At 38.2% G+C, this 27103-nt stretch overlaps 3 protein-coding genes across 6 annotated transcripts; 2 read left to right on the top strand and 1 right to left on the bottom strand.

The window, feature by feature from the left end:
• The first annotated feature begins 1132 nt into the window (after positions 1-1132).
• LOC143723314 (ribosyldihydronicotinamide dehydrogenase [quinone]-like) lies at positions 1133-2665 on the top strand. 2 transcript variants are annotated; one of them, XM_077215509.1, is made up of 6 exons: positions 1133-1214; positions 1357-1524; positions 1623-1753; positions 1844-1957; positions 2064-2165; positions 2266-2665. In XM_077215509.1, exons 1-6 carry the CDS (start codon positions 1211-1213, stop codon positions 2563-2565), a joined length of 819 nt encoding a protein of 272 aa, XP_077071624.1. In that variant the 5' UTR covers positions 1133-1210; the 3' UTR covers positions 2566-2665. The 2 variants fall into 2 exon arrangements, with proteins under 2 accessions (XP_077071624.1, XP_077071623.1); XM_077215508.1 differs by having other exon boundaries at positions 1623-1957.
• Positions 2666-6652: 3987 nt separating this feature from the next.
• Positions 6653-8154, top strand: LOC143723315 (ribosyldihydronicotinamide dehydrogenase [quinone]-like). The gene is made up of 6 exons (XM_077215510.1): positions 6653-6745; positions 6868-7035; positions 7134-7264; positions 7345-7458; positions 7566-7667; positions 7768-8154. The coding sequence occupies exons 1-6, from the start codon at positions 6742-6744 to the stop codon at positions 8065-8067; spliced, it is 819 nt and encodes a 272-aa protein (XP_077071625.1). The 5' UTR covers positions 6653-6741; the 3' UTR covers positions 8068-8154.
• Positions 8155-16657: 8503 nt separating this feature from the next.
• On the bottom strand, positions 16658-26912 carry LOC143723309 (uncharacterized). 3 transcript variants are annotated; one of them, XM_077215502.1, is made up of 7 exons: positions 26228-26327; positions 23226-23634; positions 22152-22189; positions 21904-21957; positions 19010-19231; positions 17406-17580; positions 16658-17244 (listed from the first exon to the last, which is right to left on the bottom strand). In XM_077215502.1, exons 5-7 carry the CDS (start codon positions 19209-19211, stop codon positions 17064-17066), a joined length of 558 nt encoding a protein of 185 aa, XP_077071617.1. In that variant the 5' UTR covers positions 19212-19231; positions 21904-21957; positions 22152-22189; positions 23226-23634; positions 26228-26327; the 3' UTR covers positions 16658-17063. The 3 variants fall into 3 exon arrangements, 2 of the variants coding, with proteins under 2 accessions (XP_077071617.1, XP_077071616.1); XM_077215501.1 differs by having other exon boundaries at positions 22152-23634; positions 26223-26912; XR_013197081.1 differs by lacking the exons at positions 16658-17244; positions 17406-17580; positions 19010-19231 and having other exon boundaries at positions 26223-26325.
• Between the last annotated feature and the right edge of the window lie 191 nt (positions 26913-27103).

Below are 27103 nucleotides of genomic sequence, written 5' to 3'. Positions count from 1 at the left end.
CCCGCCCCTCGGAATGAGGCATCCCAATGGAGAGTTCCCAGACCTAACATCTTGATGTAGGTCTGGTATGCCAGGCTACCTCTCTGGAACAACGTCACACAAACCCATCATTTCACCATCAAATGGAAGTTTTATCAGAAAACTAATCAGAAAGAAATCACTGGAATAGCGAGATCGCAAAACGAACATGATAAAAGTGACCTTGCTGGCATTTTTGTTGTTTAGCCTACTTAAAGATTTAAAACTCAACCATCAATGTTTTACCACAGGTTTACAATAAAAAGTGATACATTTATCATAATGAATTAACTTGTGTCAATATTGCATATTAGTCACAGAAATAAAGGGGTTTACTGTTATTTCACAAAAAGAATGAGGACACACAACCAGATAGTACACGCACGTCGAGCAGACATCTGTGTGACGTCGTCATTTTCAAGAGCAGCGCTGTCACACACACAAAAAACTAGGGCCCTATACATGAACTGCGGTCCTGAAATAAGGCCCTCCGGGATTGCAGACAGATAATATTGGAATGAACTGCTGGATCTCATTCTGAAGGGAAAAAAGCACTGCTGGGAGAAAATATTAAGATTGTTTAACTAGTGAGTTAAACCCAGCCTGAGCAAGTGTCCGGTTTAGGTGGTCTCAGGAACATCATCCATCATTAACTAGTTTAAAGACCACATACTACACCAAAGACCAGAAACGTTTTTTGTTTTTTTTCCCAGCAGAAAATTTTAGTCATAATTATATCCGGGCGATGATACAAAACATATCTAAGCAAAACAGCTTGTTTTCTAAACTGAGTCACCAAATTTACAGGGCCTATATATTTTTTATCTTTATCATATAGGTATTTTATTTGTATGGGTCTAATAGACATCTAGCTCCAGTTGCTGGTGCATGTTGACATCTAGTGGTAAAAAGGTAAACTAACCAGGCATAACGCTTTATTGTTTTTTTTGTTTGTTTGTTTTTTGTTTTTTTTTACGATTCCTATATGCCGCTTTTAAGAAGAATTAGGCTACGTCCATTTAATAATCACTTTTGTTTAACTTTTTTTGCTTTAGATTTTGGAAAGCCTCTAGCCTGCCAACACTAATTGATTGGTAAATTATTTTCAGGTGTGCTCAGGTGATTGTGGTTTTAAAAGAAACTCAAAAATCTGTTACTTTAGTAGATGCTCTGAGACCTGTGGGTGACAAACATGGGTATGTTCTTTTGTTGCTGCAGTTTATATATATATATATATATATATATATATATATATATATATATATATATATATATTTTTATTGTTTTAAAAAAAAATTCCCAGCAGTAAAGACAGTGTTGATTTGTTTATTTTTTCAGCTGCAAAGACAGTGTTGATCGTGTATGCACACCAGAGTGCTGGATCTTTCAATGCGGCCGTTAAAGATGCTGCTGTAGAGGTGCTGGAGAAACAGGGCTGCAATGTTCTTGTGTCTGACCTGTATGAAATGAAATTCAAGGCCACAGCAACCAAGGAGGATATTACTGGTGTGGAGGCAGTGTTCTGTTTGTTTAGAAAATATTAAACTTAAAAACTTTTGCCCTTATTTGTGCCGATGGCTGTTTTGCACAATTTTCTGTTTCAGGAGCAGTGAAGAACCCAGAACACTTCTGCTATGGAGAGGAGACCAAGCTGGCCTGGCAGGAGGGTAGACTTGCTTCTGATATTGTAGAGGAGCACAAGAAACTAAAAGAAGCAGATATTGTTATTTTTCAGGTAAGGCTTTTATGTACCAGAAATCAGACTTCATTTCTCTTATTTTTGTTGCTTTTGGGTGTACTTGTAGTTCTTTTTTGTCTTTTCCAGTTTCCCATGTACTGGTTCTCGGTTCCTGCCATCATGAAAGGCTGGATGGATCGGGTTCTTACCCTTGGCTTTGCATACACCTTGGAAAAGCGCTACAGTGCGGGCATCTTCAGGGTAAGGCCTACAAATCATAAACTAATATTTCATTACATGCGTTAATCAGCGTAGGTTAAATGTTGGTTATTTAATGAAACGTGAGTGGGTTTTTAATTTGTGTTAGGAAAAGAAAGCCATGTTGTCATTCACCACTGGTTCCCATGAGACCATGTTCAGCTCCAATGGGATCAATGGAGATATGAATGTTACTCTGTGGCCAGTTCAGGTAAGAAGCTTCCTTCCTTCAACCATGCTTAAATTTTGCACTATTTGATTTTGCATGTCATTCTAACCTGAAACTGTTGCGCTAATGTTTTCTTTTGTAGAATGGTGTCCTCAATTACTGTGGCTTCCAGGTCCTCGCACCACAGGTCTTCTGGGCACCCACGCGTCTCTCTGCTGAGGCTCGTGACAGCCTGTTGAAAGGCTGGCGTACTCGTCTTCAAGGTCTTTTAAGCGAAGCGCCTCTCTCCTTCCCACCCGTAGACAGTTTTGATGAGGTGAAAGGCTTTCAGCTGAAGCCTGAAGTTCATGAAAAGCAGGCCGATTCCCCCTTTGGTCTCACTGTGGGTCACCACCTGGGGAAACGTCTGCCACCGCACAGTCAGATGAAAGCTGGGGTTTGAGATGAGCGACACTGTACCTATGTGGCCATGTTACTGTTTAACTGTCATGAAGCTTAATTTTTTTTCGATGTGAATAAATTGTTCATGATGAGAGTTGTAATTCATTGTAAGCCATGTGGAACCAACAACTCCTTGCCCGTTTCTTAGTTCATGTCAGAGTGAGACATTTAGAAACCAAAACATAGTGGTTGATTTGTGATTCCTAGTCAAGAATTTCCTGACTCTATTGTAGCTGCTTTAGTTGTCTTGTAACTGTTTATTCATAAAACCTGGAATTGGAGATATTTTTTGGCAGGTACACAGGCAGCTCAATCCTCTAATACATGGAGTTCTTATGCTCATTACAAATAAAAGGTCAAATGTTTTACAAAGAGTTAGAGCAGACTTGACCGCTTTTCCCTGCAGTTTCATAAGTCTATTGCATACTAATGTAATGCATGTAATACACTGGCCCAGTGTGTTGTTATTAGCTAACTGACTAGTGCATGTTTTCCGGAAACGTCACGCCCCTTACCTTTACCGGTAGCCTAGTTTTTGCTTTGGTGTATTATAAACGATGGCGTCAATAAAACCATACCAATTTGAGCCCGAATCAGACCCGGAGAATGTTAGTGAAGATGATCGAGCAGAACCTGTTCAAGAATGGCTGAAACGACGTTTCAGAAAGGTTTGTTTTTTGTTGTCTCCTTACCTTTTAGATACGCTGTTATTTAATTGTACTAATTATTATATTATTACAAAAAAATAAGTTTTATAAACAAGAATTTCATATAATTGTTCTAACAAATTATACTACTGGGTGGTGATGGCGCAGTGGATAAGACACATGCCTTTGGTGTGAGAGACCCGGGTTCAAATCCAAGGTGAGACACCAATGTGTCCCTGAGCAAGACACTTAACCCCTAGTTGCTTCAGAGGGGTGCGACCTCTGAAATATAGCAATTGTAAGTCGCTTTGGATAAAAGCGTCAGCTAAATGAATAAATGTAAATGTACTGTCCTCAAAGGGATTTTTTTTTTTAGTAAAGACTGTGGATCTATAGTGATCGTTACTGACTGTATGGCACGGTTACTTTTGTATTTTTAGAACGATTGTAGCCAAATATCTGTCGACAGAACTATTAACCCAAAACAAACACTAAACATTGGCTTTACTGCAGTAGCCAAATCAAACACAGAACCATGTTTAGCATGCCTGTAGATAAACAAAACATAAAAGATCTCAAAGAGTAATTTACTCTAATTCCAAGTTCGCTGTTGAGATTTAAAAAAAGTTTGTAACGTTAGGTGTTTGTCGGATAACGTTAAGTATGAATGAGCATTTAACAAACTGCCTTGCAGAGCCAAACAGCGTTGTCATTTGTTTTCTTCCTTGCTATAACATACAATTAACAATACAAACTATTACAGAAAAACACATTGACGAAAAATAAATCATACTTACAGATTGTGGCCCGTAAACAACAGCTTCTGTTCTTAAAGTTGGAACTGCTCCATCTTTCAGCACAAGCCGTTGTGTGAATCCTGCATTTAACTATTGTGGAAGCTTTCCTCAATAGATGTGCAGCACAGAGAGCGAGATTTGGGTAATAATTAACCATTGATCCCTAACTCCTGAGACCCTAGGAAGGCTGAACAAAGTGGACCTGTAATCCGGGCACTGATGAAAATAACAGCGTTTCGAGGACATTGCGGCAGCAACAACACTCCTATACCACAATAACTCTTCTCCAACGCAATATAAAATGGCCTCGCCCCCCTTATTTAGTATTCTCGGAGGAGGGGTTTATTGGGGTTGCTGACGTCAGCATTCTTGGAGGAATGTCGTATAGTCCAAAACCGGCTGTTTGCTGTAGTCCTTAGAAATTGATTTCTTTAAAACCTCTTAAGTGTCATGGGCCCACCGGTGGGCCCAAATCCATTACATATTTAAAACAGTAATAACCTATACTAAACCTAAACTAATCTTGACAAACTATATATCATTTGAAAGCTTACAATCTCTAGTTTCCATATTTGGTTACTGATTCTCAAAAAAAATTACAGAGGAGCCGTAATTTATTAATTTGCAACAAGAATATTTTCATACTCCTAGGCGTGTTCAGACCTTTATTTTGAAATAGCAATGAACATGAAAAATCATGAAAGAAGGGTAGAAACCAGTTTGTTTTCATGCCAAGAGTTCAAAAGATGGCAAGCATTCAATTATTTTAGAAAAAAAAGGTCTGAAAATGTTTTAAATATAAAGAAAAAATAATAGATTCACCATTTGTGATGTGGCCGCGAGCTATAACGCACATATGTGTTCTTTTATGTGTTTATTCAAGGTTTAATTCATATCAAAATCTGCCAAACTTCCAATACTACTTCTGAATAGGATGTCTACTTTATAAATTGTATGAAAATTGTGAAAATGATGGTTCAGATCACTCAAACCACATATGGAAATGGAGGCGCCCTTATATGGGCAGTAATGGAGTCTGGTTGTGACCTAGTGAAAAAGTTTGGTACTGCGCCCAAACAAAATCTTACTGAAAGCTCATTTCTTGAGATATCAACCTAAAATTTGAAACACAACTTGTTCAGATTTTTGGCTTTGATTTTTTTGCAGTTTAAGAGTTGTCCAGGTTTTGAAAATATATATTTTATATAAAATATGAATAATTAATTTTTTAAATCGTACATTTTCATAAACTCAAACTTCTGTAACTTTTTTTCTGTTTCACTTTCTTAATTTATTTCACTTCTACAAAAATCTGCCAAATGTCTTCTTTAAAACAAGACCAATTTTATGTCTATATTCCAAAGGATTCTTATCCTATACCATTTAAGTTTGGAATGTGCATTTTCATGTCTATTCAAAAAAGGGGGGGTGACACTTAACAGGTTAAAAGCAAATATCTCCGTTTGCTTTGAACTTTGAAGGCTGTAACTTTGCAGATGTTGTTTATGCTCAAACAGCAACATTACACACTAGCTAAAGTTAGAAAGTGAAATCGTGTTTTACCACCCCTTTAATACGCCTCTCTGGAACAACGTCACACAAACCCATCATTTCACCATCAAATGGAAGTTTTATCAGAAAACTAATCAGAAAGAAATCACTGGAATAGCGAGACCGCAAAACGAACACGATAAAAGTGACCTTGCTGGCATTTTTGTTGTTTAGCCTACTTAAAGATTTAAAACCCACCCAACCATCAATGTTTTACCAAAGGTTTACAATGAAAAGTGATACATTTATCATAATTAATTAACTTGTGTCAAGATTGCACATTAGTCACACAGAAATAAAGTGGTTTACTGTTATTTCACAAAAGAATGAGGACACACACCCAGATAGCACACGCACGTTGAGCAGACATCTGTGTGACGTCGTCATTTTCAAGAGCAGCGCTGTCACGCACAAAAAAACTAGGGCCCTAGAAATGCGGTCCTAGAGCTGCGGTCCTGAAATTGCACCCTCCGGGATTGCAGACAGATAATATTGGAATGAACTGCTGGATCTCATTCTGAAGGGAAAAAAAGCACTGCTGGGGGAAAATATTAAGATTGTCTAACTATTGAGTTAAACCCAGCCGGAGCAAGTGTCCGGTTTAGGTGGTGTCAAGAACATCATCCATCCTAACCAGTTTAAAGACCACACAGTACACCAAAGACCAGAAGCGTTTCTTGTTTTTTTTTTTCCCCAGCAGAAAATTTTAGTCATAATTATATCTGGGCGATGATACAAAAAATATCTAAGCAAAAAAACTTATTTTTATAAACTGAGTCACCAAATTTACAGGGCCTATATATTTTTCATCTTTATCATATAGGTATTTTATTTGTATGGGCCTAATGGACGTCTAGCTCCAGTTGCTGGTGCATGTTGACACCTAGTGGTAAAAAGGTAAACTAACCAGGCATAATGCTTTATTGTTTTGTTTTAGTTTTTTTTGTTTTGTGTTTTACGTTTCATAGATGCCGCTTTTAAGAATAATTAGGCTACGTCCATTTAATAATCACTTTTGTTTAACGTTTTTTGCTTTAGATTTTTGTTTTTGGAAAGCCTCTAGCCTGCCAACACTAATTGATTATTAAATTACTTTCAGGTGTGCTCAGTTGATTGTGGTTTTAAAAGAAACTCACAAATCTGTTGGTTTAGTAGATGCTCTGAGACCTGTGAGTGACAAACATGAGTATGTTCTTTTGTTGCTGCAGTTTATATATATATATATATATATTTTTTGTTTGTTTGATTGATGTTTTTATTTTTTTTTTCCCAGCAGTAAAGACAGTGTTGATTTGTTTATTTTTTCAGCTGCAAAGACAGTGTTGATCGTGTATGCACACCAGAGTGCTGGATCTTTCAATGCGGCTGTTAAAGATGCTGCTGTAGATGTGCTGGAGAAACAGGGCTGCAATGTTCTTGTGTCTGACCTGTATGAAATGAAATTCAAGGCCACAGCAACCAAGGAGGATATTACTGGTGTGGAGGCAGTGTTCTGTTCGTTTAGAAAATATTAAACTTAAAAACTTTTGCCCTTATTGGTGCCGATGGCTGTTTTGCACAATTTTCTGTTTCAGGAGCAGTGAAGAACCCAGAACACTTCTGCTATGGAGAGGAGACCAAGCTGGCCTGGCAGGAGGGTAGACTTGCTTCTGATATTGTAGAGGAGCACAAGAAACTAAAAGAAGCAGATATTGTTATTTTTCAGGTAAGGCTTTTATATATCCGACTTAATTTCTCTTATTTTTGCTTTTGGGTATACTTGTAGTTCTTTTTTGTCTTTTCCAGTTTCCCATGTACTGGTTCTCGGTTCCTGCCATCATGAAAGGCTGGATGGATCGGGTTCTTACCCTTGGCTTTGCATACACCTTGGAAAAGCGCTACAGTGCGGGCATCTTCAGGGTAAGGCCTACAAATCATAAACTAATCTTTCATTACATGTGTTAATCAGCGTAGGGTTAAATGTTGGTTATTTAATGAAACCTGAGTGGGTTTTTAATTTGTGTTAGGAAAAGAAAGCCATGTTGTCATTCACCACTGGCTCCCATGAGACCATGTTCAGCTCCAATGGGATCAATGGAGATATGAATGTTACTCTGTGGCCAGTTCAGGTAAGAAGCTTCCTTCCTTCAACCATGCTTAAATTTTGCACTATTTGATTTTGCATGTCATTCTAACCTGAAACTGTTGCGCTAATGTTTTCTTTTGTAGAATGGTGTCCTCAATTACTGTGGCTTCCAGGTCCTCGCACCACAGGTCTTCTGGGCACCCACGCGTCTCTCTGCTGAGGCTCGTGACAGCCTGTTGAAAGGCTGGCGTACTCGTCTTCAAGGTCTTTTAAGCGAAGCGCCTCTCTCCTTCCCACCCGTAGACAGTTTTGATGAGGTGAAAGGCTTTCAGCTGAAGCCTGAAGTTCATGAAAAGCAGGCCGATTCCCCCTTTGGTCTCACTGTGGGTCACCACCTGGGGAAACGTCTGCCACCGCACAGTCAGATGAAAGCTGGGGTTTGAGATGAGCAACACTGTACCTATGTGGCCATGTTACTGTTTAACTGTCATGAAGCTTAATTTTTTTGATGTGAATAAATTGTTTGTTTTGAATTGAGTATTGTAAGCCATGTGCAACCAACTCCTTGCCTGTTTCTTAAAGTTAATGTCAGATTGGGATGTTTAGAAACCAAAACATAGTGGTTGATTTGTGCTTCCTAGTAAAGTATTTCCTGATGTTGCTGCTTTAGTTGTCTTGTAAAAGTTCAAAACCTGGAATCGGAGACCTTGACAGTGAAAAGTCTGCATTTATTGGCAGGTATACAGCTCAATCCTCTCATACATCGAGTTCTTATGAGCATTACAAATAAAAGGTAAAATATTTTACAAAGAGGTAGAGCAGACATGGCCATTTTACGTGCAGTCTCATGTGTATTGCATACTAATGCGACGCATGTAATTTGTTTATAGCCAGTAGTCACCCTTAGCAGGCTCAATCCAAACACTGCTATGGTCCAAATACCAAGCGTGTTTAAATCAGAACAAGCAGCGCCTTAATACGGCACATTTATTCGGTGCACATAAATTGGGTTCATTTACACTCTTAAAGATGTGTCTTGTGCACAGCTTCACTATTTCCTATGGCAATTTCTTGGAGGCATGTCCTTTTCTTCACCGAAGTGCTTTGCAGATGTTTGAAGATAAAGCTTTGAAATGCACTTGGATTATGTAATTTAAAACATTGCCATTTAGGATCTCTGAGTACAAGCATAATTGTTTTGGGCTTTTTACTAACCGTGAGTGTTTTACTAACCGTGACATATTTGCTTGTAACTTCATGAAACATGCTCCTATTGTGGCACATCTACAGCAGAGTGTTACAATTAAAAAGAACCCAAACTCACCATAATCCATCACTCAGATCTAAAGGTATTCCTCATGGACTTCTAACACTGCACAGGCACACGACCAATGAAGTACATAGATGGTGCATTGATGTGACATTTTAGCTCAATGAAACCAGAGGTGAAAAGTCCAGGTTCAGGAAGTAAAACTCCTCCTCAGTATTTTGCTACAATCACTTGGATTTGTAGTTTTTCAGCCAGGAGATAGAACTAATTAGTGAAATCCCGGGCTGTGTGTCCCAGGCTTTATAGAAACACAACTATGGGCTAAAAATAAAGAAAATTAGTCTTAAAATGGCGCACACTCAATTAGCTTATAGCTCGTTGCACGAGCCTGCATGGTTAAAAAAACTCCACGTGAGCTACTACGTTACACTCATAAAGCTAGTAACCATACATAAACTCTTTTAAACAGCAAATCAACAGTTGATTTATCACTTCAGTCACATTTTCTAAAAATATTTCTCAAGAATTATACAGCACAGTATCATTTAAGACAACAAAAGACTTAAGAATACACAAACTATAACTAAATAAGATAGTTTTTGAAAGCACCAAGAATAAAGTGCTAATGATTAGAAATAATCTTAGCTCTCTCCCTCTCTGCCGAGCGCGCGCTACAAGGTTTGGAGCTCGCGAGCTCTAGATTCCGGGAGATGTTAACTAATTTGCGGGCATCAGGGAGCCGCTATCAATGCGCGAGACTCCCGGAACTTCCTTTAATATTAAAACTTTAAGATTTAATATCTTAAACATTAAAATAAAGTAATCAATATTTATATGTACATCTGAATTTTCTTTTTTTCTTCTTCATATGTTTGATATGAGCATTATGCCGCGTTCCAGGCAACGTAACCCGTGTTTTTCCAACCTTATACCTGTGAAAGTGCACTGGAACGGCAGTCAAAACCGTGACTTCCCACCAAGCGGGCAACCTCCCTGTCTCCCTCTTGAAACCAACACGGAAGTGAATTAAACTGCAATTCATCGACTGGCCGCTTGAGGCTGACTGCAAAAGTGAGCCAAATCTGTATCTCCCCCATGTTAAAATGCCCAACTTTACAGCCGAAAAAATTATGTTTACAGCCTGGTGTCTTAAGTTGTTTTGGTCTATACAGCTAATTTTGCCCTTCATGACAACTGTGAGGGGGGTGATTTTTTTTATAACTCACCCGTTTAAATTATATTAAGCATTAAATTCCTGCATAATCAAGGGCGTGGCCACTTGAGTGACAGGTGGATTGCCGCTGCTGTTATTACTAGCCGTTTGTCTGCTCTCTGTTAGCCATCATGTCACCTCAGCTGATTCCAGCTGGTGAACTTGTCATCTCTGCCGTGTTTGTACTCTTTTCGGGATTATTTCATACAGTTTATTACACGCCGCCCTTATACCTTCGCCCACGCCGTTGGATTCCGTCGTTGTCGAGTATCGAGAGAACAACCAGCGCTGTTCTTCAGTTCTTTTCCTCTGTGAACATGCACTCATGGATGTCTGACAATATCGTTGCTTTTTGGAGTTCAGATTTAAAAACGTCTAAGGTATAGAGGCCACACTCGTTCTGCTGTAACTTACCGTTGATCTTACGGAGCAGATAGACTATGTTATAATATGCTTTTAGTGTTCAATTAAAAGTAACGTTACCGTCAGATTAAATCCTGCAGGTGTCAGTGCTTTCTTTTCGTCCCTTAAATGAGCGCGGATTTCTAGTGCATTACTTGAACTTCTTAGGTAATATCTATCAGAATTTAAAATGGACTGAATAAAGCTCTCTACGAACTTGACGTGCATTGCCGCGCTGACTGACATGTATGCGCATTTATCACTGTCGCACACACACACACACACACACACACTCAGAGCAAATATTGTAAGTTACTGCATGAGAATAATAATGCATCACAATACACGTTAGTCTCATGGTTAGTTATGTCTTTTAACTATTATAGTATTTCCAAGGGCAAAAACATAAACTTTAACTATTGGCTTTAGGTCTACTTCAAGTCAGCTGTCACTTTAGCGCGAGGCCAGTAGCACATTAGCTTAGCCTGAGCAAACTCGATCACGTCGAGCTAGGCGGGCGTAGTTTCAGCATCCAGGCACCTCAACACCACCCACGTCCCGCCTTTTTGCCCATTTTCGCTTATCCGGGAGTGACGCACTGTGACGCGCTTCCAAGATGGCGACGAGTGACTCCGCCCACTTTAGGCTTCAAAAACGCTCTTCAGAAACCTACGGGTGACGTCATGGATACTACGTCCATATTTTTTTACAGTCTATGCTTCCCACCCATGAACTCGTACTAGATCGATATACTTACGAGCAGGGGCGGAGCCAGACGATGTAAACATTCGGGGCTTAGCCCAAACCTAGGGGCGGTCCAGGCAGGGGCATACTCCCTTGGAAATTTTTTCCCCATTTACGTCAGCTAAATGCACTATTTTTCAGGCTGTTTGAGATATTAGAAAGCCTAAAAATCTATACACTACCTGGGAAAATTATGATAGTTAGGCCTACTCAGTAAAAAAAGTAAACCTTTGCAGGTGTTTTGAGTTGATTAGCTGATTAGAGATCTTGTCAGGTCGTATAAAAAATTCTTTGTTCTAAAATTCTAATACATTTTGAGATAGGCGTACTGGAGTTTTGATTTCCATGAGCTGTAAGCCCATCATCATGATTAAAACAATAAAAGGCTTGAAATATTTAACTTTTTATGTAATGAATCTAGAATATATTAAAGATTTACTTTTTAAATTAAAGTATGGGGGGAAAAATAACTTATTGACGATATTGATGCATCTGTACTTGGAATTGTTGTCATCACTTAACTCAAGTGTTAGGCCTACAACAGCAGATTCACATGTAACACTTGTCCGCGGTTCGTTTGACGCTGCTTCTGAATCTCTCTCCGGCCGGTGAGGTTTACTGTTAGTGTTCCGTATAAAAAAACTTTATGATGTCCATAATAACTTCAGCCGGTTAGCCAGTAAGCTCGCTACGACGCCGGTTTAAACATACAACAGCCCGCAAGCGGCCAACCCCTGATGACAACGGCGAAGAAGATTAATTTATATTCTTCTTCGTTAGTTTTTATTGGCAGTTGGCAAACAAGCTGAGTGATGCGCGATGCATTACCGTCCGCCACCACGCACATTGTTTAATTTTTTGCCGCTCCATCAGAAATTCTGAGAGGAAATTAAACAAAGTTGAAGTTATTTTAAAAAACCTAAAAGATTCGGGGCTTTTGACAAACCATTCGGGGCTTAAGCCCAATTAGCCACCCCCCCGCTCCGCCCCTGCTTACGAGCTCTCACATAACATAGCCCGCGAAACCATACAAAACAACAATGGCAGCTCCTACGGATGCAGTGTTTCTGCAGGTGGTACACGGTGAGAATATACTTTAGGACAATATAACGTTGCAATCAAATTAATAATTATATAAAAATAATGATAATGATACACACACGATTATGTATTACAATGTTATGTGTCTGAAACAATAAGTATATTGCGCTCAGGTAGTTTGACGTGACTGGCCTGGAACGCTACAAAGTCGTGAGTCTTGGTTTGAAGTCTGATTTATGTGCTCAAAAATCTGCCTGGAAGACAGCATTAGTAACCTTGGTTACAACAACATAATCCATCGGGTTGATCACGAGATATTCCTTACGAAATGATGAATACTTGGCTAAAAAACATGTCTCTCATCTTTCCGAGATGCAATGTGTTTTCCATAGTTCCCGGAACTGTCGTGCTTGTTTTCAAACATGGAATTACACAAAATATGTATCATCTTAAAGCTTAGAATCTCCGATTTTTAATGCATTTTAACACTTCGATCAACTCTTAACGAGTGTCGAGTAATCCCTCTAAAACAGAGTATACCCGCGGGCGCCACCTAGCTGCGAAAAAATTCAGAATAATATTTTTCAAAACTACTGTATTTATCAATACAAAATAGGTGTCATTTGAAAGCTTAGAGTCTGAACTTTGAGTTATTTGCTGATGAATAGAATTTCTTTTTTTCAGAATTTATAAAATACTTTTTTGTACTATGTACTGCAATGTGTCAAAAACATCATACAGCTCATGAAACATTCACAGATCATTGAAAATGGCACATAATTTTTTACAGCATATTACACCAATTAAAATGACCCCAAAATGAACATAATCTATCTATTGCGTTGATCACAAGATATTTCGCATGGAGGAACAACTTAAAAATGCCCATTAGGGGGCGTCAAGGACTGATTACTTTATGCAATCAGCTCAAAAATGATATAGATGCAGCTCACATGTCAGAATCAGAATCAGAATCAGAAAGAGCTTTATTGCCAAGTGTGCTTGCACACACAAGGATTTTGTTTTGGTACTGAGGCTTCCAGTGGACTATACAAATACAAATACAACATGAAACATGAAACATAATACTACAAATTATAAGAATAAATTTTTTTTTTCAGATTTACAGATCATGAACCTATTTACAGTGTTTTGAATATTATAAATAAATAAATCTACATATAAGTATCACCTGAGTTGTAGGATATTGCACTAAACAGTGGGAGTATTGCACTTACAGGCATATGCCTTGGGAGGAGTGTTAACTGTTCAGGAGGGAAATGGCCTGTGGGAAGAAACTGTTCCTGTGCCGAGATGTTCTTGTGGCCAGTGATCTGAGTCTCCGTCTTGACGGTAACAGTTCAAACAGGTGGTGTCCAGGGTGAGTGGAGTCTGTGATGATTTTACCTGCTCTCTTCCTCACTCTGGAAGAGTACAGGTCCTGGAGGTTTGGCAGGGGGGCACCAATGATCCTCTCCGCAGTCCGGACTGTCCGTTGTAGTCTCCTGATGTCTGATTTGGTAGCTGAACCAAACCAGACAGTGATGGAAGCGCACAAGACAGACTCAATGACGGCTGAGTAGAACTGAATCAGCAGATCCTGTGGCAGGTTGAACTTCCTCAGCTGGCGAAGGAAGTACAGTCTCTGCTGGGCCTTTTTCACAGTGGAGTCAATGTGATTGTCCCACTTCAGGTCCTGAGAGATGATAGTGCCCAGGAACCTGAATGACTCCACTGCTTCCACAGTGCTGTTCAATATGGTGAGTGGGGGGAGTGCTGGGCTGTTCCTCCTGAAGTCCACGATCATCTCCACTGTTTTGAGCGTGTTCAGCTCAAGGTTGTTATAACTGCACCAGGCAGCCAGCTGTTCAACATCAAGTCTGTAAGCAGACTCGTCACCGTTTTGGATGAGACCGATGACAGTGGTGTCGTCTGCAAATTTCAGGAGCTTGACAGTGGGGTCTTTAGAAGTGCAGTCATTAGTGTACAGGGAGAAGAGCAGTGGGGAGAGAACGCACCCTTGGGGGGCTCCGGTGCTGATTGTGAGTGTCTTGGATGTGTGTTTCCCCAGTCTCACTCGCTGCTGCCGGTCCGTCAGGAAGCTGGTGATCCACTGACAGATCGAGGATGGTATGGAGAGCTGGGTCAGTTTGGCTGTGAGAAGACCAGGCATGATGGTATTGAAGGCCGAACTGAAGTCCACAAAGAGGATCCTTGCATAAGTCCCTGGTCTGTCGAGATGTTGCAGGATATAATGCAGTCCCATGTTGACTGCATCATCCACATACCTATTTGCTCTGTAAGCAAACTGAAAGGGATCCAGCAAGGGTCCAGTGAGGTCCTTCAGGTGGGCCAGCACCAGTCTTTCAAACGACTTCATGACCACAGACGTGAGAGCGACAGGTCTGTAGTCATTAAGTCCAGTGATTTTGGGTTTTTTGGGGACAGGAATGATAGTGGAGCGTTTGAAGCAGCAGGGAACTTCACACTGCTCCAATGATCTGTTGAAGATCTGCGTGAAGACCGGGGCCAGTTGGTCAGCGCAGGCTTTTAAACAAGCAGATGAGATGCCGTCTGGGCCTGAGGCTTTCCAAGTCTTCTGTTTTTTGAAGTTTTTTGAATGTAGAGGGACTTCACCAAGAAAGAATTTTCCTCTTACCTTATTTCCATCCTGAGTTATTCCATGTTATTCCATGTAAAATAAGAACAATATGCAAAATCAAAAAATATATATGTATATATATATATATATTGTCTTTTACCAGCAGTTTATCGGCATGAGAATGTCCAATATAGCCTACTACACCTTATTCCTGTAGACCTTACTGCGTTTTGAATTATGGGTGGCACTTCCGGTTTGGGGAAATTCCATTTAAAAAGACAGAAACGAATCATTTCGAAATCTAACCCAGATAGCACACGTACGTCTTGCGGTGTCGGCCCGATGTAGAAAGTTCCATCGCACGATGTCGCTGGTGAGCGTTTGCTAATCGGCAAAATATGTCGCCGCAATGTCGGCATATGATCGCAAATGATCTTCGGCCGATGTTTGAACGACGCAAAGCTGTAAATCCCGGCCGCTCTGCATTGGCTTTATACGACCTTTATTTATGTAGGTCGAACCTTTCTGGCTACTCCTTTACATTAGACCCCATGCGCTGCTTTCATTGAAGCACGCACGAATAGACACGCACGCAAACACACACACACAAACACACACACACACACACACACACACACACACACACACACACACACACACAATTTGCACTCAGAGAGCGGAGATCGTGCTGCACACTCAGGATCAAAGAAACTGTAGTCATCGCTGCCTTATAATTCAATACAATAGCATCGATACTGAACACATGCAACTTTCATCCCTCAAAATGGCCATTTTCAAGAAGAAAAAGTCGAGTAGTTTGCATCACTGAACATAACCGTCAGGCATTTATCATTTCTATCGTAAAACAGTTGACTTATATTAAATGATTTGCAACTTTCATCTCACCTCGCAGTGCTCACACTCTTTCAATGTTAAACTGATGGAATAACGTGCTCTGCTTCTGTGAACAGGAAACCCCGCCTACTTTGATTTGATTGGCTATCTATTTTGGATGGTCGCTGTTAGACCACTAAGATAGACCAGCCTAAAGTAGCCTAAAGTGTAACTTTTAAACCATTTTGTCATCCTAAAAAACAAAGCAGAGCAAGAATTTCCAACATTGAGGGAACATGTTAGGCCATTTCTAATTATTGACATATTATTGTTATTATTATTATTGACGTATAATATAAAACTTCTCCCCCTCAATGTCTATGGTGATATACAGCCCAGGGCTACTTGAATATGAAATCTAATATGAAAAAAAGTAGGCTATAATGACATTTAAAAATATCTTCTTAATTTTGTGTGTGTAACTGTCTCTATAATGAACAGACACAATTCAAGTTAAGATACACTGTTAACAATTTTCTTGTATTTTTACAGTACAGGACTGGCAGCAAGGTTGCCAGCAAGTTACTGTATTTCGATTTACAGTAATTGTGCTGTAATTCAATTTACAGTACACACGAACAGTACTGTAAACTACAAAACAGTATTGTACTGTATTTTTACTGTATTTTGTAATTTTTGTCTGCTTTGCTGTAATTAATTATACGGTATTGTACTGTAATATCTATATTGATACATTATTGCAAAATATTGTAATTTTCAAATTACTAATGATATTATAACTATATAATATGTAGTTATTACAGTATATAAATCTATAGGTAATAATATTATATAATAATAATAATAATAATATTATAATACAACTTCAGAATAACTGCAAATCAAAAGACAATCCAAACAATGTTCTTGTCAAAAAATGTTTTTTATTGATCAATTACACTATTAAATCCATTTAAGTACATTGCATGTCTAGTGCACCAGCAGTTTACAGGTAAACAGCTTTTAAAAGTATAGCTAAAGAAGATATTTTAAAGAATATAGGTAATCAAACAGTTGAAAGTAGCCATCGACTTCCATAGTAGGAAAGAAAAAAAACTATGGAAGTCAACGACTACCATCAACTGTTTGATTACCAACATTCTTCAAAATATCTTCTTTTGGGTTCAACAGAAGAAAGAAACTCATACAGGTTTGAAGAACATGAGGGTGAGTAAGTAATGACAAATTAGATTTTTGGGTGAACTTCAGGATTGGTTTAGACAAATAAATTACAAGTAAAAACTAAAACAAGAACAAGTGTCTCACTAACAGTTTAGTTTGAGGTTTTCCACTCAAACTCCATCAAGGACAGAATAAAGCTGTTTACATGAGGGTTGATGGTCGTCACCTTCCTCTGCACCACCCTCTTGGTCCTCTTGCTGATTCCCTGTCTGGCCGTACACTTTACACTCTGAATGGCATTGCCGTCTTCAGGGTTGATTCTGACCAGGAACCTGTTAGCAATATCATACCAGTCAATAAATATGCTTAAAAAAAAGAATAATGCACTCAAACTTTTCTTCAAATTCCTCCCATCCTGCTACTTTTAGTTCTTCTGTTGCACACCCGATTTAATAACAATACAAAAGCAAAATGCAGAAATAAATTCACTTGCCTCTGAGCAAGCTCCAGTGTACATGCAGCAGACTCCTGGTACTCAATGTTAAAAATGTAGTAGCTTGCAAAGAGCACTGCAAAGGCGAGTATAAAATTGTCACTGTTGTCCAGTGTCAATAGAACTTTTCCCTCGATGGACAGCATCCACCTGGATGCTGTCATGATTGAATGTCCTAAAAATGAAAGAACACAATGTTAATTACCTACAATGTTTTATTCTGTTTATTGTTTTATAACAACCTTATGTCAATAAACTCCATGGATGACTTCACTCCATTCTTACTGGTACAATTTATATATTACTGTTGGTACATATTAATCAAGTATATGTATGTGCAGTGAATAAAAATACTTACAGTATGTTGATACAGCTGTGTGTGTGTGTGTGTGTGTGTGTGTGTGTGTGTGTGTGTGTGTGTGTGTGTGTGTGTGTGTGTGTGTGTGTGTGTGTGTGTGTGTGTGTGTGTGTTTGTGTGTGCAAGTGATTGTAGCTGTACAAACGTATGTGTATGTAGAGTATATGTGCATGTTTGAGAGTGTATGATTATGTTCGTGTGTCTCTGAATGTGTGAGTGAGTGGGTGTATGATCGAGAATATCAGTGTGTAGCTGTACAAACATCTGTGAGTATATATATATATATGTATATATATATATATATATATGTATATATATATATATATATATATATATATGTATGTATATATATATATATATATATATATATATATATATATATATATATATATATATATATATATATATATATTTATGTTGACACACACACTCTCTCACACATACCCATACATATTAATATTCACACTCATACACACAGGCACACACTCGCATACATACTCACACTTTCTACACTCACTTACACAAACTCAGACACTCTCACAGACAGATACTCACACAAACACACATACATACTGTACAAACACACTCACACACATACTCATTCACACTTTCACAGGCACTCACACACACACACACACACACACACACACACACACACACACACACACACACACACACACACACACACACATATATATATATATATATATATATATATATATATATATATATCATAAAGTCAATACATTAATACATTTTGTGCAGCTGCAACATCCTGATCCATGTCTTTAAAATGTGCACTGTAATTGTACCCAATAAATCATCTCCCTATTATATATAATAAATAAATACTATAGGCAGGGTGATTTAACCATTATGTTAAGGGCAGAATTTAATCATATGTTAAAGAGCTTAATCTACCCAATACATTCGCATATACCTCTGACAATTTCTTTGGCTGTTGAGAAAGGTAACAAACATACTGTCATCAGTGCGAACACACTGGTAGATCAGAATATGCCTTTCAGCTATCTCACAATGATATCATTACTATTATTGTACAGGAATCGTCATAATTCAGCTTTTTTCACTTTAAGTAATCTGTAGTTAATCTAACTACTTACATCCAACTAACAGTGATTATATCTAAACTGATCTTGTGGTGAATACATAACAAAATACATAGAAGCTAATTTTGTTATGTAATTTCTGTTATATTTAACTACAAAACTGAAATTGAACAAACCTCTCCTCTGAAAACCATCCATGAGTTTGCAACACTGTAGGGGTGTCAATATGTCATTTATGTCATCTTCCTTCACATATATCAGATCTGAAACTTCTTCTACTCCAACAACCAAAAGCAGTCGCTCAACTAATGATTTCATGCGATCCTCATCCAGGTTTGGTAGTGCTGCTGTGATAGTGTCCACAATTGTTTCAGGCATTTTGTTTCAGGCATCAACACCTGCAAAATTAAACACAGACAGCGTGATGAAGGGCAACCACTGAAACACCACTTAAGTCATAAATTGGTAGTGGGTGGTAGTCAACTAGACTGTCCATGTCCACACAGATGTAGTCCCCCTGTAAAGTCAGGTAAAGAACCCCAACATCAACCAGTAAAACAGACTGGTGCTTCTCCACAATCAGGTAAATTCTACTTTGATCAAGTAAAATTAATGCAATTTTCCCAAACACAATTCCACTTTCACCATTTGCCACTGCCACAACTAGACCCTTACAATATTTGGTATTCTTGTGCACTACAGCAGACAACTCTGTAGTGTTTGTCCTGCTGACCGCCAATGTCCTACTGACCGCCTGCTGAATCCCATGACTGTAGAGCCTCTCTTCAAATTTGCTTGCCTGTCCTACAACTTGAATATTTGGAAAAAACAGCTTCCCTGTGCTTAAGTATGCCTGCAGTAATTGGTGCCTTTCTGCTAGTGAGCTGCACAAATTTTTGAAGTTGTGCAGTCTCCTTGCGCACTGTTTAAAATAGAAATGCTTGCTTTCAAAACGTAGTGTCCAGAGTCGAATCAGAGGGCCAAACTGTAGAATGAGGTCTGGATAGTGCATTAAGTAGTGATGTTTGGCTTTTAGTGGACAGTCAGGGAACATGGCACTTCTGGAGTGTATGTATTCTTCAATGATAATCTTTAAATACGCAATCTGGTCATGGCTGATTTTTGGTGCACAGATCAGCTCAACTATTTCCCTCAGTTTTAAGCACAGTTGCCAAACTTGGTTGTCAACTGGATTCTTAATACGATCCCCAATGTAAAGAGGAAACAATCTTAAAAAGCACCAGTTCTGCGCTGCGTGACCCCCAAGGTTCTCCCTATCTTTCTTAACTTCACAAGGCCTGTTGTTCCAATCACTCCCTGAATATGTGAACCGTGACATGCACCTGTTTAACTGGACGTTTGTAAATTGTTTCTCAACATTTACAAGATGACTAATGTACAGTATCATGTCATAAGAGACTACCCTTTCAAACAGGTCATGGCCCAAACAGGGTGGGAGACCTGGACTGCACACATGAAAGTGTTTCAGGTTGTTGAAAACAGAATTAAATTTGATTCCGTTGACCATAGCTTGGCCACCACTGAGCTGCTCAACACTCTCTCTGTAATTTTCAATTGTCCTTTTGGGGCCAACTTTTTCAGGTTGTTTCTGAAATGTGTCTCTGTCTATCAAGCAGTAACGACAAAAGTAATTGCGTCTGCTAAAATTCTCTGTGAATCCTCCAATACAATGTGATCCAAGATTGTCCCCAGATATGGCTATCAGTGCTCCTTTCAGACTGCTACCATCATTGGTTTCAAAGCCCATCTCTTCTATATCTTTCAAATCAGCAACAAGAGGGGAGAAATTTTCTGTTGTCCAAAGAAACAAAAGTCTTCCTCCCTGCAAAGCAGTACCAACTGCATTTGACCAATACATGAGCGATTGTGGGGTAATATTTCACCAAGAGTCAAGTACAGAGCCAATATCTTATGCTTCTTTTTACCAGATCCAAGAGGATTGGCAACCTCAAATGAATCCTGATACAGAATTATTGACAAGGATAAGGGGGATTCATTTAACAACGTATTGTTTTTGACAGTTTTTCCATCCAACACATCTGTCAAAACATCTGTCTGAGAATTTGACATCTGCTTCATCTTTGTCTGTCTGTACTGGTCTTTCACTACTGATTGACTAAGAAGAGAATTCAGTGTCTCCTTGATTGGTACATACTGAAAGAAACGTTCCCTGCCAGCTTCAACTGCACCTAGATAGACCTTAGTGGGCTCAACGTAGTTGAAAGACTTCTTGAAAAATGATTTTCTTGTTTGGTTAGATTTCATGGGCCCTTCATGGCACCCTTTAAAGAGATCTTCCTTTGACACATCCTCTAGTATCTGACTAATTTCACTGTCCTGCAGGTTCAACATAGTTAACTTCTCATTAACCTTTGAGAGTACATACTTCATGCCAGAGTTGTCCGTCTCTTGAAATACCTCTATGATTGCTTGAATAGTGGTAGCAGGAAGGAGCATTTTAGCTTGCATTTTAAGATAAAAGAGAGCTAAGTTGTTCAAAAACTGACATTGGTCAGGCACAGTATCCTGCTCTGCATCTTGCACACTAAGCACAGCTTCAGGGAACATTTCATCCGGCAATGTGGACTGCTGATTTTGCTGGCTGTTAGGTGCAGTATGACTACTAGTTTCTTGGTATGAAAATTTATGGGTTCTACTGAAGTGAGAGGAAAAGGTTGACCTAACCCGAAAATATTTGGTACAACCTGTAAATGGACAGGCCACCTTTTTTACCATTTCTTATATGACATTTTAAGTGTGCACACAGACTTGAAAAAACAGTGCTCTGGAATTTGCAATCCTCAATCTGGCATGTCAATATAACATTCTGGGGTTGAAATCTGCTTTTATTCGGCACCAGTCTTGCCTTGCCATGGAGTCGATACATGTGTGACTTAAAAGTCAGAAAATTCTTAAAAGTGCAAGGGCACTCAGGTACCACATGCAAAGAGGTACTTAGACACATTTCTGTGAACTTTGGCATGTATGGTAAATGCATTTAAGAGAGAGGTAGAGAAACTGCATGACTTGCAGCTGTAGCTGGACATACTCCAAAACTGGGATTTTGGGGTGGTACTGGAACCAGGCGAAAATTGGACCAAAACTGAAAAAGACATGACACGACACACAAAAACACAAATGACAAAACCTGTTAGTCACAGCACCAAAGATGAGCAGACAGACAGTGGAAGAGAGAAAATTATCTAGAAATAACAAAAACTAAAAATTAATCTTTAGGTTTTAAAACTTTTAAACTAAAAAAGTTTAAAACATTGTATTAACATGGCTAATACTTACAGAAAACTCCTTCCAGGGCTGCAAATAAAACTGTAGAGCTGTAAGAAATCAAAAATATGATTCAGTTAACTGTTATGTGTTGCTTGTTGATGACATATATCTCATAAACCTGCTTACAATAAATGTAAGTTAGGTTATTGAAAAATAAGCTTCACTTGACCTCTCTAAATATTCTAACTTGCTTTTTTGGCATGCATTTTACTTGTCTTTGTTGCCTAATAGATCATTAACTCTGATAAGGTTTTTCAACAATTTACACTTTTATTCATATTTTTAATTATTATAATAATCATTATAACTGGGTCTCCCGCCTAAATAGAAATGAAGTAAAGGACTAAACTGGTAATGTTACCAATAGCCAATCTCTCTAACGTTAAGCCTAAATCACCCATTTTGCGTTGCAAAGGAAAGTGCAGTATTTTTAAGCCTTATTTTCACACGTTTTTATGTCTAAACGACTTATTCAATTTGGTCCAGTGTTGATCATAAAAGTTCGTAAAATCCTAAAATCATCAAGTTCGTCATCCGGTGAAACGGACTGCTAATATAACGTTAACAGTTTGAGCAAAAAGTATGTAACGTTAACGTTATGTCTATTATAAGTGCTTGTTTTTTACCACTGACAGGCTCGGGTGTTCCCTACAGAGATAGGCCTTCCGTAACAGTTAGACATTTTTTTTATTATAAGATCCTTTAAACCTAACATGTCAAATGCAGTAATTTTAGACCAATTTAAATGCAGACCAACGTAAAACACATTTAATTAAAACTTGACAGAAACAAAAAACTCACAAAAGACCACCTCGATTTGTCTTTCCACCTTTCCAACAATCACCAAGTCTGTTTTGGTCGAAATAAACCGTAAGGTAATGTTAATTCACGGAGTTAGATCTGAAAATGTCAGGACAAGCAGCGAGTTCAAAGAGCAGATCTAACGTTGACTAACTTAACGGTGTTTTTGCAACCGCCGCTGGCTAAACTTCCACTGTCATTTCACATTAAAAGCTATGTAGGCTAAGTTACACTATAGCGTAAAATCCTAAAACCTTATTATAAAAGTCAAAATGAACTTACCAAATTTCCAGATATCCGAGTGAGATGACATCCATCCAGTGAGTGAACTGCCGCAGTTGTGCTCTGACGTCAGTCAGGCGGCGCGCGCGCTCTCTGTTTACAGCAACCCTGTATTATTGGCTGCCATTTTACAGCCAGGTTACAGCTAGGTTACAGCAATACTAAAATGTACTGTAAAATGTTCCCACTCAAACAAAATTGCCCAGAATGCAATGCAAATTACGGTATTTTACTGTAATATAGAAATGCAGTATTGTACTGTAGGTTTTTACAGTACTGTGCTGCTAAATCTACAGCTACAGTTAACAGTGTAGTTTAATGACACCAGAAAGAACTCAAGGAGAAAAGGGATAAAAAAAGGAACAGCAACAATGTAGATCCACAGTAGAGACGGATTCTTCCTGGCAGCCTGTAACAGAGTGAAAAACAGTAGGGAAAAGCAGTTAGGTCTTTGCTTTAAGAAACAAATCCATCAATAAATACGTTTTAACAGTTAAACTGTTTCCTTTAGACAGATCATGGGCTTTAGTCTGATGTCTGCATCGTAAACTGTAGAGCGGTATATGCAGCACTGCACGCCCCGGTCATCCGTGAACCGTGAGCTGAACAAGAGTCATAGTTTTCATCATTTAAGCGATTCTGATTATCGAATCCGGTTCTTATAGATTCTTGTTTTGTAGAGGGAAAAAAAGGGCAAAAACTTGAAGAATTAATATTTCTACCTTTTATTCTTGCCAATTTTAAGCAATAACCAATAAAATGGCTAAAGTAAAAGGAGTCTCTTCAAATAAAGATTGTGTTGATTAGATTATTACTCCAGCAAAAATCGACTGTTCGATTTTTTTTCATTGAATCACTTATTCAAGAAAACTCGAGAGATTCATTCAATAACGATGAATCATCCATTAATTAAACAGGTATTTATGAATGAGAAACTGGATTAATTAGTTTTAAAAGTGTTTGAATTAATGATTCAAATGAATAGCTTTTTTTTTTTAAATAGACTGGAACATGTTATTCTGTGTAGTTGTCTGATGTATGTTATCGTGATCTCCATTTTAAACAAAACAAAAACGATTTTAAACCAAATAGATTCTCAGTTTATCCTGAATTAGGGGCCATTCACATATCACGTCTAAAAACATGTGGAAAGCCCGCGCCACTTTCTCCTTCTTTCCACAAGCGCTCGCGCTCCCGTGGCGTCTGTCGTTGCTATGCAACCATATACTGCGCTCTCCATGATGATGAGGAAGAATTAGCAAAAATGTATTTCTAGCCCTTGCCTTAGCTTTATTACTAGATATATTTATGAAGATGAGAAATAAAAAACCCGCCTGTACAGCTATGATCAGCTGTCTGGTGTGGGGAAGTGATGAGTCCCAGCTTAGGACCCCAGTACAGTAGTATGCCTGATCTAATGCTGTTCTTGCGATTCTTAATGTAATCAATCACACTTTAATTCATGTAATAATCTTTTATTTTTATCCTGATTATTTATATAGTTAAAGTGAAAGAAATAACGTTTAGATATGTTTTGCGACATTCTTATTAGGCAATAAGGCATAATATAATTTGTTTTAAATAAGAGCATGTCATGTCATAATTAATTCTTAAACAGTATTATGCTTGTATCATATTTGCTATTGAAGTTTTTCATCGAAAAATATCGTAGATGATGAGAAAAACTTTATCTCTAACCATTTCGGATAGTTGTATGCTATGCTACTACCTAAGCTAGCTAAAAAAACAATAAGAACGAGAAATGTTTAATTTCACAATCTATAGCTTCGTTTATATACTAGTATATAAAACATACAAGTTAAAATATATTAATGATCGTTATAACGTAGTTCAAAAGACTTGTATAATAAAGTGATATTTGATTTGTAACCAGGCACTAAAGCGATTACCTATAAAACGTGCTTTGAACCAATCGATTGCTTGGGTCCTCCTGCGATGTTTGTGCGATTTCAGCAAGATACCTACTCACACTGAACGAGTAAATCGCATGCGATGTAAAGCCAAAGTTCAGGATTTGTGTGCTCACACTATACGGTCCGATCATCAAGCTGCGACTTAACGGCTCACACTATACGTGTGAAATATCTGCGATAAACCCCTGGATTGCGCTATAGACAATATCATGTATCCAGAGATATTGTCAAAACAAGCATCAACTATCAATATCAAGATGATTTAGCATTTCCAATTTATGTATTAAATTATTATTAGTATTATTGTATTTTCATTATTAGGGGAGGCCTAGGCTAATTTTATTATTAAATTGATCTGCTATTATAATTAATTTACCACGCAATAATTTCACAGCACATAACCAACGTGCTGTGAGGATAATAAAATATTACATAGAAGCTTACTCCTCATTGAAAATTGTCTAAAACATTTAGGTCAATTACAATGAATTATAGGCATATAATATATAATTAACTATTAACAGTCTGTAATATGTCCGAACATTGCAATAATTAGTCATCAATGAAAATTAAAAACAGGTTTATTTCAAAAACATTGTTTAAGAAATAACAAGTACATCGCACGTGGGTAATATATGGTTAATCCATTTTGCAACATGAACTGGAGGTAAGCAACAGTAATTTGTAGCTATAGTTTGAACTACAGAGCTTAAGGATCTCCCTCTTTTCGTTTTTATTTTTATTTTATTTTTGCTGCAGATGAAATGGTTAAACTTCTGTTTTCGCGCAGGCGCAGTGAGGGAAAAAACACTGAGTTTAGGGCAATCGGTTTGTAGTTCTGCTTCAACTGTGCGATATAGTCACGAGCAGCGACCAAAATTTCTGACATGCCAGAAATTCATCCGACCATCCGATTGCCTGTCGTTTAAAATTAGTTATTTACACCAATAATGTGATGCGGCTGCAGAGCAATCTGGTGAGTTTTGGAGGCGGAGCATTGAAGAGAGGGGTTCGATATTTCAAATATCAACAATTCTAACAGCGTTTTTGAAATATTGCTTACCCCACCTTATGTTCATCTATAGTTGGTGTCATCTGAAGTCTTCACAAGTGAGACTGGATCCGAACTGGAGCTGCCGTAATCTCTAGTAAACTTGCTGAGCATCCTGAGATAGAAACAGGGAAGCAACAGGAGAAAGATTAGCATAGCTGCAGTTCATATTATTTCAGAAAAAAGAATCATGTGCATTTTTTACCATTTCATCACATATTAACTGTAGAACAATATTATGAGATTGTTAATTGAATGCTTGGCTAAAGAGATGTGTCTTTAATCTAGATTTGAACTGGGAGAGTGTGTCTGAGCCCCCAACATTATCAGGAAGGTTATTATGAAGGTAAAAGAGTAGCAAAACTCGAGAGCATAAAGATGTGAATTTGAGAACAATAAATATTCATACTTGTAAGTTACGCTAAAATTAACACTCACAGCTCCAATGTGAAAACCTGTAAAATACAAATCTTAAATAGCACTATCCAAGTAACACCTTTACTAAAACTCTCATCTACACATAAGAGGTGATTAAAAGCCCAAACTTTCATAAACAAAAGCTCAACCAAATTAATGTTAACGTTAGCTTAACCTCTTCTGAAAACGGTTGAAATGCTAACGGACTTTTTCCGAAGACACTAAACCATGTCTATAAAGTAAATATTCAACAAAAGCGTGTCAATTACAAGTAAGAGAAGTGTCAAGAACAGTTGTGTCTTGTGTGTATTATATGTGTGCTCTTAGAGACTAATCTCACCTGAAAGCAGTGAAAACAACAGCGAGAGGGAGTTTGCTGCTTGTCAGTCGCAGTGGTCCAGCGCTGTTTCCATGGCAACTCTGCGCCCCTCCAGTGTTTGAAAGCGTCTAGAAAGTTCACGCGCACGGCCATTGAT

The sequence above is a fragment of the Siphateles boraxobius genome, unplaced genomic scaffold (genome assembly GCF_051911475.1).
Source record: "Siphateles boraxobius isolate OS27281-9 unplaced genomic scaffold, OSU_SipBor_1 7, whole genome shotgun sequence".
Taxonomy (NCBI): domain Eukaryota; kingdom Metazoa; phylum Chordata; class Actinopteri; order Cypriniformes; family Leuciscidae; genus Siphateles; species Siphateles boraxobius.
Note: the sequence above shows the minus strand (reverse complement) of the source record. Positions and strands in the feature narration are given on the sequence as shown.

Coding starts and splice junctions, on each gene's coding strand:
- LOC143723309 (XM_077215501.1), bottom strand. CDS start 19,211: ATGCCTGAAACAATTGTGGACACTATCACAGCAGCACTACCAAACCTG. Junction 17,581..19,009: donor GGATGGTTTTCAGAGGAGAG/GTTTGTTCAATT, acceptor TTTCATTTTTAG/GACATTCAATCATGACAGCA. Junction 17,245..17,405: donor ACACTGGAGCTTGCTCAGAG/GCAAGTGAATTT, acceptor TATTGCTAACAG/GTTCCTGGTCAGAATCAACC.
- LOC143723315 (XM_077215510.1), top strand. Junction 7,036..7,133: donor AACCAAGGAGGATATTACTG/GTGTGGAGGCAG, acceptor TTTCTGTTTCAG/GAGCAGTGAAGAACCCAGAA. Junction 7,265..7,344: donor CAGATATTGTTATTTTTCAG/GTAAGGCTTTTA, acceptor TGTCTTTTCCAG/TTTCCCATGTACTGGTTCTC.
- LOC143723314 (XM_077215508.1), top strand. Junction 1,958..2,063: donor ACAGTGCGGGCATCTTCAGG/GTAAGGCCTACA, acceptor AATTTGTGTTAG/GAAAAGAAAGCCATGTTGTC. Junction 2,166..2,265: donor TTACTCTGTGGCCAGTTCAG/GTAAGAAGCTTC, acceptor TTTCTTTTGTAG/AATGGTGTCCTCAATTACTG.